Source organism: Bubalus bubalis, chromosome 19 (genome assembly GCF_019923935.1).
Source record: "Bubalus bubalis isolate 160015118507 breed Murrah chromosome 19, NDDB_SH_1, whole genome shotgun sequence".
In the NCBI taxonomy this organism is placed as follows: Eukaryota; Metazoa; Chordata; class Mammalia; order Artiodactyla; family Bovidae; genus Bubalus; species Bubalus bubalis.
In genome coordinates this window covers 7,503,939-7,516,168 of record NC_059175.1, presented here as the reverse complement: position 1 = coordinate 7,516,168, position 12,230 = coordinate 7,503,939, and the positions used below count along the sequence as shown (strand labels likewise).

Sequence of the window (12,230 nt, the reverse complement as noted above, 5' to 3'; positions counted from 1 at the left end):
ACTCAGAAAACTAGAATCTAATGCGTGCATGCACACATGCAAGACACACGTACACACACACCCACATAAATGTAGAAGCACCAAAAGATTCTTGATCAATGTTGCTATACACTTTGAGGTCGGGATTCATTTATTAAACAGTTTTTTGGAAGACTTTAAATACAGAAAAATAGAATGTAGTAAGTTGATTTCAGTAATTTCTCAAAACTTAATCATATGTGTAGTTGTAAGCTAAATATTTCATTCTCTAGAGGGTTTTGAGATAGAAGCACGTGGTTTTCATTATATCCTGGTGACTAAAAACCTTACTTCCACCAGGTCTTCTATGCTCAAGATAAGATGTCTTTTAGTAGCTAGAGATTGGCGGATTAAATTGCCTTAGAATTTCTTTAACAGCATCCCTTGGTTAATTAAGAGATGAATGGAAGCAGTCCAGTTTTAAAATTTTATACATTTTTTAAAACTAGCACCAATAATTACTTTCCCCTCTTGGGTTCTACTTTATCTAATCCTGGGTTTCTATTTTCAGAATGTGCACATATGTTTTTCATTTCAACACAGCCCAGATTCGTCAGGGGAGTTGTACTGCCCCGGGTGATTTCCTTTTTAAAGAAGAACCTCAGTATGCCATTGAGGAAGTTCTAGCTAAAAATACGAGTAGGGATCTGCTGCTCTCAGCCTCAGCCCAGGGACAGCTGGAGAGGCTCCGCTCAGCTCCAGCAGCTGCTCCGAGCACAGGGCGCACCCACCTCCATCAGACCGGGCCGTCATCTCCCCTGACATCTACTAGAACCATCCAGAGCCTGTCCCCAGCGGCCTGATGTCAGGGTTCCTGTAGAGGAGGGACAGGTTGGTGTTCAGTGCTGGGGCTGGACTGGAACACAGTGCTACCGGACTTTGATGCTCCTTATAGAGTTGATGAGGGTGAAAAACACTTTCCTAAACAAAAAGTCTGTAACTGGATGGGTTAGTCCTATGACAGGCTTCAAGGACTGGGTCCTTCTAAGTCAGGCCCATGTCAGTCTGAGATTACAGGCCAAGAAAGACCCTCTGTTTTCAGTTCTCAATATACCTAATCAGGTAGACAGGTAAATCTACTTCCTGTGAAATTACGAAGACCCTCTTGTCTGTTCTGAAAGAGAATACAGGAGCAGAGGAACCTGATCCGTTCCACTCTTCTTGCCTTCATCTGGCTCACCGTCAGCTTCTTTCCCTATCTGGTGGTCCTCATGTCTATGAGGGGGACAAGAGAGAGAATGGCCAATTCTTTGGGCATCTCTCTGAGAGTTAGGAATAATATCCAAGAGTTGAACCATTTTTGAGTGCCAGAAAAATCTCTACAAAGTGTCCCTTCACTATAGAGGAAGCATTGACCAGCTTGGGCAAAATGAACTTAAATTTCAGCTGATATAATTTGAAGCAGTTTCTGCATAAACAAAAGCTTTTTCATAATAAAAGAGGCCTTTGGAATCATAGAGGGCTCTCATTTTCCAGAGATCTAAGTATTTTTTAATTAATTTAAATAAAAAAGTATTTCCTTCATCAGAAATAAAGTTCTAAGATAGTACCAAGGAAAAAAATTATAAATAGTGTCACAAATGAATATTTATTTCATGAGGTCTTGATTGGGCAGAGTTCCAGTGAAATTCTATGTGGGAAACGGCTCTGGAAAGTCTAGTTTTAATCTGTGCAAGATGAACATGGTATAAATTTTAACTAAATTCACATGGGTGGATAAATAAATAAATAAAATCCCACCACTGGAGATTTAATGGATGGAGTGAAATCTCTTTGGTACTTAAACATATTTCTGGGCTAAAAATATTTCTGTGTTTTCATACATTAAGTATATAGTAATTACAGTGTTTGTGAATTTAGAGCATAAGCAAGAATTGTAAGGGAAAAAACACACTTGGAAAGTATTGAAAATATTACTAGTAAGTTATTTGGAGGTAAGGACAGCTTCTCAGTTTCATGACTCTGAGCTCATGCAGTTTTCGCCATCTTCACCTGCTTAGAAAGACATTTCATTCCTCCTGTTGGACGCCTCCCTCCCTTGTTTATGACCTGCTGCTCTTGTATCGGCCCTGAAGGAGGCTTCCCAGACCTGTCTCCTTAGAGCTGGTCTGCCAGCCCTCGCTTTTCTTCTGCTGTGCCTGTTTTTATTTGACCCTCCCCAGGTCTCTTTCCCCATTAAGTGAATGTGAGATAGAATCCTACCGTCTTGGTACCACAGACATCACACAGACATCTCTCTGCCAGAAAGAAAGAAAAGTAAAAACGCTGGATGCCATGGGTCAGATTGGCACCTGCTAGTGTGTAAGCTCCCTGGGGGCAGGGACTCTGCACTTTACTCTGCTCTGTTTTAGCACCTCGTAGAAGAATGTTCGATACATGTGACGTTGCGATGTTTCTTACCTTGGAATATGTGTCAGCTGTGTACCAAGGACCCCGTCCGCTGGCTGGTGTTTGATGATGTCCTTTTTGTTTCTGTCTCAACGATGTGCTTCCAGCACTAGTCACAGAAGGGACAGGAGGAAGAGGCTGTCGGCATGTGGATGCCGGGACCCAGGGTGTGGGAGCCCACCTGGCGCTTTCTGATGCGGGGGAGAAGGTATTGTGAACTGACTCGTTAGTAAATGGCACCGGTTACTTTGTGTAATAAAACAACCTCAGCTCCTGGTCTGTCCTCGGCAGTGAATAGTCTGCAAGTGTTTTCCTGCATTGTTCTCCATTTCAGTATTCGTACTTAAACTTTCTACCTTTTTTCTTAAAATGTTCTTGCTTTTCTGATATTGTGTAGGTATAAACCAAGAAACAAATGAAGTTATTAAAAAGATTGAAAACTCAAATGTTTATTTGTGTGTCTGCGCTCTTGCTTCTGGTCTCACTTTCCGCCCTGCAAACCTCCAGCTTTTCACCCACGACATTTAGTACCTCTTGGCTGAGAGGTGGTCCTGGGCTTGCAGGCCCTTATGCAACCAGGTGATGCCAAAGTGGCAGAAATAATTTTGACTTTGAAACGTCCTGGCTTCTTCACTTCCTTTTACCTTCCTCTCCTTTCTGATTGTTTTCCTCTCACCACTCTTATCGTCACCTGCCTTTCTGATAGTCTTGTAGTTACCCTAATCAGTTTTTGCTTTGTGGTATCACCTTTCCTTTGTACGTACTATACACATAGGTTACAACACAGTCTTTTAAAATGAAATTTCCTATTAACATCAAATGAAACTGAGATGTCGGAGAGAGATGGGGAACAAGAACATGATTCTGGGAGGTGGCTGGTGGGCCTTCCCAGGGTTATCTGGGCCCAAGAGTTACTTTATCTAAAATTGAATTAGGTACATTACAGATACCACAGTGTGTTAATGTGGGAAAATGACATCTGTCAGATCTTTATGTAAATTATGTAACATTTTGTATTTCATAGATATTTTTGTGTTTATTACATATGACTGAGAAATCAAAGATATTTTAAAAGCCATAGAAAAGATGGCTGTCATTTAGTGTTTTTTCAAACTTCATAGGCCAAAATGAATATAGTCATTAGATTTCACTCCACTTGTTCTGACTGTAAGCTCTCTAAGTGTTTTCATCTTAAAACATTCCTGCTCTTCCACTCTTTTCAGGGCAAACTTCACTTTCAAGTCTAGTTTCCAGCTGCTTTTTTGTTATTAGAGGAGGGAAGTAGGGGAAGGCCTGATTAGTTTTGAATGGAAAGCTGAGGTGGCTTCCACCCCTAAAGTCCTCCCCTTCCATGATTCAGTCCCAGGTAAGAGATGAGGTGTCCAGGTTCCTCTTTGGATGAACCTACCTGGAAAATTTTGCCATTAATAAGGCATTTTGAGAAATGAATTGACCTATAGAGCAGAATCATTTGAAATCACACTTTAAAGAAGTATATGATGGCTGTTTTGTAATTATCTTTCTTAATATGGTAAGGTTTTAAAAGAAGCATTTCTGAAAAATGTTTTCAAAATTTCACATTTGTAACCCAAATGTCAAAATATCCCATGTGTAAAGCACCTAATGCAGCTATGCACATTGCCCACAAGGTGGCGGGCCAACTCCATTAAAAAGATGAGAATTCAAAATTCCTGTCTCCTATCAAGCTTAGTGGATCTTGGGAATAGGTGACTTCATGTGGCATAATCCAACTCATTTCTGTATTTCTAATTTTTATAGAGTATAAAAATTATGTGCCATACAATCTTCTTACAAACGCAGTGGATTACCTTCCCGAGGGTGGGGCACAGCTCTAATGAATAAGCTGCATCTCCTTTCCCATCATTTGTCCTTCCCCTGTTCAAGATGCTGCTTGATAGTGAAAGCTTTCATGGGCAGTGTGGGGTGAGGAGTGAGGGGGTAGGGAGAAAAGGCCGGGCTAGCTCATCACAGTGGCCTCATCAGCCTGAACTAATTGAACAAGAACTAATGTAACAAGTTTCCGGTTACCTGAGAACTGTTCCTTGAGGTTTGATTTAAAGGTGCTCAGACAAGACCACAGGCGGTGTGCAGGCGACTGCAGGCCCTTGGGAGGCAGCAACTCTGAGGATCCCCGCAGTGTGATGTGTGGAGGACACAGTGGCTGCTCACTCTTTATCTATAGTATGGCATGTGCGTGTCCATTACATGCCAAGCAGCCCTCTTAGGTTTGCAGACACAGCACTGAATACACAGATGAAATCTTGCTACTCCTTGGCTTGCATCCTAACGAGAGAAAAGAGACAGTGAACAAATAGACAGATGTTGCAGTCTGAAAACTGGAAGCCCTCACTATGCACATGTGCTCTCAGTGTGTGCAGTGGAGACGCAGGGAGTCAGGTAGAGATCCACCCCCCACCCCCCACCCCCCAAGGAGCACATGGTCTCCTGTGACCTTGTTCACAGCCTCTGCTGCCAGGGCTTCTCCTAGGTGCCCATGCCTGGGCCCCGGGCGCGCTCAGCGGGAGGATGCCGGCCGGCTGAGCGCTGTCCTTTGCGCTGCCTCTGGGTCTGGTTTCTCCTCCCAGCCAGCGGCAGTTATGACTTCCCAAATCTCGAAGTGAGTTAGAGACTGGGCATTGATGACGTGTAGTTTCCAAGCCTGGCCTCCAGGATACAAGCCTGGCCTGAGAGACTAGCCTGGGTGCACAGAGCACCATTTACAACACGGTGTGCATAGGTTTGAGCCTGCAGTGCTCCCCAAGCATCTTCCCTGGGCGTCTTAAGGGAGGGCTGAGTGCATCTGGAAGGAAGTGGCCATGCAGCTTAGATACCAAGGCTGCCCAGGGGGGGCTCTCTCTCATCTGGTGGTGGTTGAATTCTATAGACTTGGCTTTCTGGGAGGAAACAGTCACTATGGAAGAGTTTTAGAGCGAGAGCAGTGATTTCCCTGAGGTCATAGACTGTGGAACAATGCAGTGCAGCCTTTTAAGAGTGGAGTGAGTGTTCATTTTCTTTATGTTTTTATGTATTTTAGGTGGAATATAGAAGTTTCCCAGGTTCTTTGCAGTCAGAGGTGAGCTCTGCATACCTTAAATATGTCATCCTCCTTTCTTTGTTTGTGCATAATGAATGCTTTTTCAAAAATTTGACACTCACAATCTTATTTTTCAGATTATACAAGCGATACAGAATTTAACTCGTCTCTTATATAGCCTTCAGGTAACTATGCTCTGACCCTGTGAATGTTTTCCCTCATGCAATTCACTCTATTTGATGAGTCCCAGACTTTAAAATTTAGAACATTTGAGAGGTAATGAATGATCTTAAAAGAACACCAACCCTCCACCTCTACCCCAAGTGTAACTCTGCTGATGGTTTGAGCTTCACCTGGTTTTGTAATCACGAGGCATCGCCATTACTGTAGTTTATATACCATTCTTCTCTGAAACCATAAAACAGTTCATATCTTTAAAAAATATTGATGAATATGATCTGGCTGGAAGTTTGCAATGAAACTCTTAAGTGAGTGTAGTATGACTTCACATTTTCTGGTGAAAACTTAAATTCACACCTAAACTCTTTTCACTTCCACATGTGGCCTTAGGCCTTTGAGGCAGTCAATAATTCACATGCTCTTCCACTGTTTTCTTGGTTCATCCACCTAACATTTATTGAGTACCCTCCCCAGGCCAGGCACTGCGATGAAGACTGAGCACAAAAGGGCAAGTGGTCCACAGAGTCTACCATCAGATGGCTCCCTGTCTGTCCAGGAAAGACAGGCATCCTAAAAATGAGGGCTCTGGGGCTGGATGATCCCCTGAGTCCTGCATAAGAAAGGTAGAATACATCCAATTGCTTAATTTGTGAGTTAAAAAATATTTTTAAATGATGTGAAAGCAATGTTTATAGACAAATTTATAGAAAGATCTTGATACATGTAAATAAAATGACTTGTGATTCTGTGGAGAGAATTACTGTTGTCTGGGGGTATGTATCCCTCCGGTTTTTAAAAATCATTTTATGTGTACCCTTGGAGCCTGTACCTCTCTCTGTCATCAGTTGTCTCTATAGCACAATTGTTAATGGTTGTATAATATTCAGGTCTATGGAATTAATCCATTTCTCATAGTTTATGGCTTCCCTGGTGGCTCAGATGGCAAAGAATCTGCCTGCGATGCAGGAGATCTATGTTTGATCCCTGGGCCAGGAAGATCCCCTGGAGAAGGGAATGGCAACCCACTCTAGTATTCTTGCCTAAAGAATCCCATGGACAGAGGAGCCTGGCAAGCTACAGTTCAAGGGGTCACAGAGTCAGATACCACTGAGTGACTAACACACATACACACAGTTTATACTTTTCTGTTAATAATACTATAGTGCACGTCTTTGTGCACTGACCTCGTTGAACATATCTGAGTGTGTCCTTAGGATGAATTACTGAAATCAGTTTTTGAGGTTTTTGAAAGACATTGTCAAAATAATTAGCACCCCTCTCTACTTCTCCTCAATTTGAAAATAAGTCAAGGTAGCTCATGACCTTAATTTGCATTTGTTGGTTACTACTGAAATTAAACTCCCCCCCCCACTGGTTTATTGTCATTCAGATTTCATATCTTAAATCTGTTGACTATTAAAAGAAAATAAAGTCTGATACTAAGTTTTCATCAGAAAAGATAGTCATGCTACATTGCTGTTTTGTTATTGAGTCAATACTTGGGCTGTATCAAGACGTCTTTGATGTTCTATTGATCATCTGCCTATTCTTGATCTAGTACCATTATCTTATCTATTAAGATTATTAAGATAAGTACCACTGTTTTAAATATCTGAATGTTCTTTCATAAAAGCTTTTAAATCACTCTGACAAATTTCTTAAACTTATACTGAGAGAGTTTAATTAAAATATTACTATATTTATGAATTAAGTTGGGGAAAATTGACACTTTGGCAATAATTGGTTCTCTTGACTGAGAATATGTTATTTTATGTTCTGTTGGAAATCTCTGTAATTGTCTTGATGTAGGTACTTTTTTTCTGCCAAGTTTATTCCTGGATATTTGTCTCTGTTCCTATTGTGAACAGACTATTCTTTTTTTTATTATGTTTCCCCAATATCAGTTGCTTGTATAAATACAAGTAATGAATTATTTTTTAATAGGCCAACTCATTGAATTTTTGTTTTAGCAGGGTGTTTTTTTTTTTGTTTGTTTTTTTTTTTTTTTTTTTTTGACTCTTTGGAGTATTCAAAGTAGAAAGTAAAAAATTGAAAGTAATGGTATTATGGCTACTCTTCAATAATTAAATTAATTTTATTTTCTTGACTTACTCCATTGGTTAGAAATTCTGAAATGTCTTAATAGTGGCCATAGTAATATTAAATAGTAAATAATAGTGGCCACCCTTGTCTTATTCAAGATTTAGTGGGAATACCTTTACTGTCTTACATTAGATATGCTGGTCTCAGCTAGATGCTTTTAGAGATTAATTTCTCATATAAAACAAACCTTCTTTCTTCTGCATTTTAACTGAGAAGGAACATAGCGTGAGCGCAGTTCATTAACTTTGGGAGAGGAAAACATCGAGTGTCCCAGCTGGCTTGCCAGGTGGAAACAACTCACGAGGTTCTGTCTGTCTAAGTGCAGCCCTTGAATCTGTGGATTCAAGGTTCGGAAAAGCTGGGTGACCTAAATGACCTGGTTTTTGCAACATTAGGTTGAAGCAAATAGCAAACTCTATAGTGTGTCCTCTTAACCAAAGCTTCTGAGCTGGCTTAAGGGTGTGTGCTCTGAAAGACTTCTGTTCATGGCACAGTCATCTCCTTTGAAGCTGAATCTCTTCTGCATGATTAAAGTTTTTTACATAGCCTTTTTTAATCAGATGAAAATGAAATTTGATCCCTATGTTAGAAGAATAGAGTTAGAGATGAGGTACAGGCAAGACAGAAAGGAAAAGACACACTTCAGCAGAGAAAAGTTGAGAGAGACAGTATATGTGTACAACTAAATTACTTTGCTGTACAGCAGAAACGAATACAACATTGTAAACCAACTATAGTTCAGCATAATTTAAAAAAAGAGAGAGTGAATTGGGAATTTTCCTAAGCTTGAAAAGTAAGTGCTGTTCTCTGTCTGACATGTAAACATAAACTTTAAATGTGCAGATGAATATCCAATCTTCAGATTTCACCCCTATGCTACAGAAGAGAGTTGTTTTATCCCAAATGTTCAGTAGATGAAAAATACTTCATGTTAGTGTTTAATTAGTCTAATTGTAATCATTACCTGAGAGTTACCATTGCCTATGGAAGTTTTGGCATATAGAATATTGGATTTGTTGGTTGGTTTGTTTTACTCTGCTGATGCCCTTAGGAGTTGTTAGAATTAGCTGGTGATGTACAGTCTACAGTTTGCTTTAGCCAGGTCAGCAGAGTCCTGAATGGCTTATTATTTCATGTTTAAAGACCTAAGTTATTAGGACCTATTTTCAGTGGTATCACTGTTTTCTTTATAATAACCACTGAAAGACATTAATCAAATACTCATGTGAATTTCAATTTTTAATTGATTTTCACATTTAGAAACATTTCATTTCCAAAGACCTCACTGGATACATTTTTGAGTCTTGTTCCAAAACAAATACTAATTTAAAGTATACTTTAATTCTTTAATCTGCAAGAGTATAGGAAACTGCTGACTTAAAGAACTAATGGTCAACTCCCCATCTTCTCAGCACCTGTTACATGGATAGCTTTTTAAATTTTTAGGAAAGAAAAATGAGAATTTATCCCTTGGAGGGTAATAATTTCTCATAACAAGTCACAGGACACACACATACCCAGTCTGTGGCTATTTTCAATTTGTTCCTTCTCTGTTTCTTTGTGCTTTCAGTGGGAACTTTTGAAAATAAAAGCTTCCAAGGGCATTCACATTTTTTTGTTTTGTTTTATTTTGTGGAATCCTTCCAAAAGTTGGCAGTTATTTCCTGTGATACTGCCAAACTTTTAATAGGTAGATACCATAACTCAAAGACAATTTTTTTTTTAATTTGGTTGGTAATTTCCTCTGAGTTTTAGAGTATCTATGTCCCTGTAATCATTCCAGCCTCCTTTTACCATTCTATCGAACAGATGAATTTCAGCTTAGTGTTTTGTGCATGACCTTCCTGCTATAATACAAAGAAACAATAGTAATGAGACTAGCTTTACCATTTATATATCTCCTAAATATGATATTAACTGCTATGATTAAAAAAATTACTTAGCAAAGCTTCCAAATGGTTGACTTTTATATCTTCACATATGTCATATAGCTTAAGTAATTTCTGGTTGGAGACTCAAAAGGTACTACCAGATTTATATAGATTCTTAAGTTCTCCTGAATTATTGACTGTCAAGACCTCAGAAAGATAATGTGGCATAGCACAGAAAGGCAGTCTTGTGAATTTATGGACTGAATTCTTACTCAGAACACTTGCTTAAATATTATCCAACAGCATCAAAAAACCACATTTCCAAAGGAGGGAGAGAATATTCCTTTTGGGCTTTATTTCTTTGTGTATACATCTCAGACTGTACCAGTAAGGAAATGCAGACAAGCCTGTCTGAAGTGCCAAGGCCAATCCCGGGAGGTAACTTAGAGCAAGGGGAGAAGTGTTCAGAGAGAATCACTCGTTCATACTTTCATGTGTAGAGGTGCTGCCAGCTCACGGTGCGCACAATACGGACGCCTTTGCTTTCTTGCCCTCTGCTTTGACAGGCCGCCTTGACCATTCAGGATAGCCACATTGAGATCCACAGGCTGGTTCTCCAACAGCGGGAGAGCCTGGCCCCGGGCCCCGCGTTCCGAGGCAGCCCCTTTCAGGACCAGGAGAAGTCCCGCAGCCTGGAGAAGCAGCGGGAGGAGCTGGCCGACACCCACAAGCTGCAGCTCCAGTTCCAGCAAGACCAGCACCGCTGGCTCCGCAGGTGTGACCAGCAGCAGCGCGAGCAGGAGGCCCGGGCCAGCCGGCTGCAGGAGCGCGAGAGGGAGTGCCAGGCGCAGGAGGAGCTGCTGCTCAGGAGCCGGGGCGAGCTGGACCAGCAGCTCCAGGACTACCAGCAGAGCCTGGAGCGGCTGCGCGAGGGCCAGCGCCTGGTGGAGAGGGAGCGGGAGAGGATGCGGGCCCAGCAGAGCCTGCTGCGCCACTGGAAGCACGGGCGGCAGAGCAGCCTTCCCGCCGCGTTTTCTCCAGGAGCCCTGGAGGTACGGGGCTCCTGTGCTCGCAGAAGCAGAGAGTAAGACGGCTTCAGTCATGGTGGTTTTGGAGCCTTTGCACATCTGTCTTTTTGCTGCTCATGTAAGAGCTCGCAAGAGTTACTCGATGTGTAGGGAGCAAGAGCTGGGAACTTCCAGAGACAATACCCATGCATCTTGACATATGCACATTTGAAAAGTCTGGGTACTTCTGGATCATGGGTTCATGGTACTCATGATAGATGCCCTCGATACCAAGGGAAGCAATACAGAATTGCGTTGTCCCAGTTAGGCAAGTTTTGTCCTGGAGTCTCCCTGAGCATGAGTGTGTTTCACGTCTGAAGATGGATGTGCTCTGGCCTTCAGAGTTCTGTAGAGATTTACCTTTCAGTGGATCATTAGCTAGGAACGTGCACAGGTACTGAATTTAACAAGTATACTACCTATTATTCCAAGCTTATTCTCTTTTTTGTAAATTTGACCTAAAGTCAAAGTCTCTCAGTTGTGTCCGACTCCTTGCGACTCCATGGACTGTAATCCTTGGAAATTCTCCAGGCCAGAATACTGGAGGGGGTAGCCTTTCCCTTCTCCAGGGGATCTTCCCAACCCAGGGATCGAACCCAGGTCTCCTGCATTGCAGGTGGATTCTTTACCAGTTGAGCCACAAGGACCTAGTAAATTCAAAATCCATTTTTCACCAGTGGCCATTAACGTGAATAGTTTAACGTTTAGTCAGAATAAAACCTTTCAAAAAGTTCCGTGTTTCATTTTGCACCCTCTTGAGCCACTCTTGACAATTCATTTGTCTCAGGAGTTTACTTTTCTGTACTGTGTGCACATAGATACTTTTTAATAATAGGATATAAAGTTGTAGAAGTTGATCAGCTTATAAGAATGATCTGTGTTATTTTCCTTTCTAGTTGGCTAAATTATATTTGTTGCAAATACCTTACTATACATGAATGTTTTCGACTTTTATTTAGCAAAAGTGAGAATGCTATTCCCTTAAAGTAGAAACATTTTAATGATAGTGAACACTACTGCACATGTTTTTTCATTTGATTTGTATTTCTTTTAAGATATGCTATGTTTTGTTAATTGAAGTTTTTGGTACTGGCTTATTAAAAGAGGATGGGAGGAGGGAGTCAAGGGTAATATCCTCTACCATACTCATTAAAGTCTTGATTGCTGAATTCTATTAGGAACAAATACTTTATAAAACTGGTGCAAATTGCTGAAGAAATTATTGTGTTTTTTCTTGCACAGGTAATGGCACTTAATCAATCTGAGACTTTATGTCATGAAAATTCATTCTTCATCAATGAAGCTTTACTGCAAATGTCACTTAACCCTTTGAACAAACCGACGCCACCAGATATCCATCAGGATGCCGCTTACCCCCCAGGCATATCTCCTTCTGATTTGGTAAGGACTACTGAAAATCAAGTAGACCTCAAGACGGACGTTTCTCAACCCTCAGATATCAACCATGAACTGTGGATCGCGGCTGGGGCCTGTCATCAGATACCCCCTCTCCACCAAAGCAGCAAGGATTCTTGTAAAAATGGTAAT

General features: G+C 41.1%; 1 protein-coding gene across 11 annotated transcripts in view; it reads left to right on the top strand.

Annotated features, from left to right (window-relative positions):
• The window catches only part of ARHGEF28 (Rho guanine nucleotide exchange factor 28), a 350,788-nt gene that overhangs the window by 304,101 nt on the left and 34,457 nt on the right, over positions 1 to 12,230 (top strand). For 10 of the 11 annotated variants that reach the window (XM_044932457.2, XM_044932463.2, XM_025270861.3 and 7 more), the window contains 5 exons: positions 2,514 to 2,614; positions 5,462 to 5,500; positions 5,599 to 5,646; positions 10,182 to 10,667; positions 11,925 to 12,225. In XM_044932457.2, the coding sequence (XP_044788392.2) occupies positions 2,514 to 2,614; positions 5,462 to 5,500; positions 5,599 to 5,646; positions 10,182 to 10,667; positions 11,925 to 12,225 (975 nt within the window). The other variant, XM_044932464.2, reaches the window with a different exon arrangement.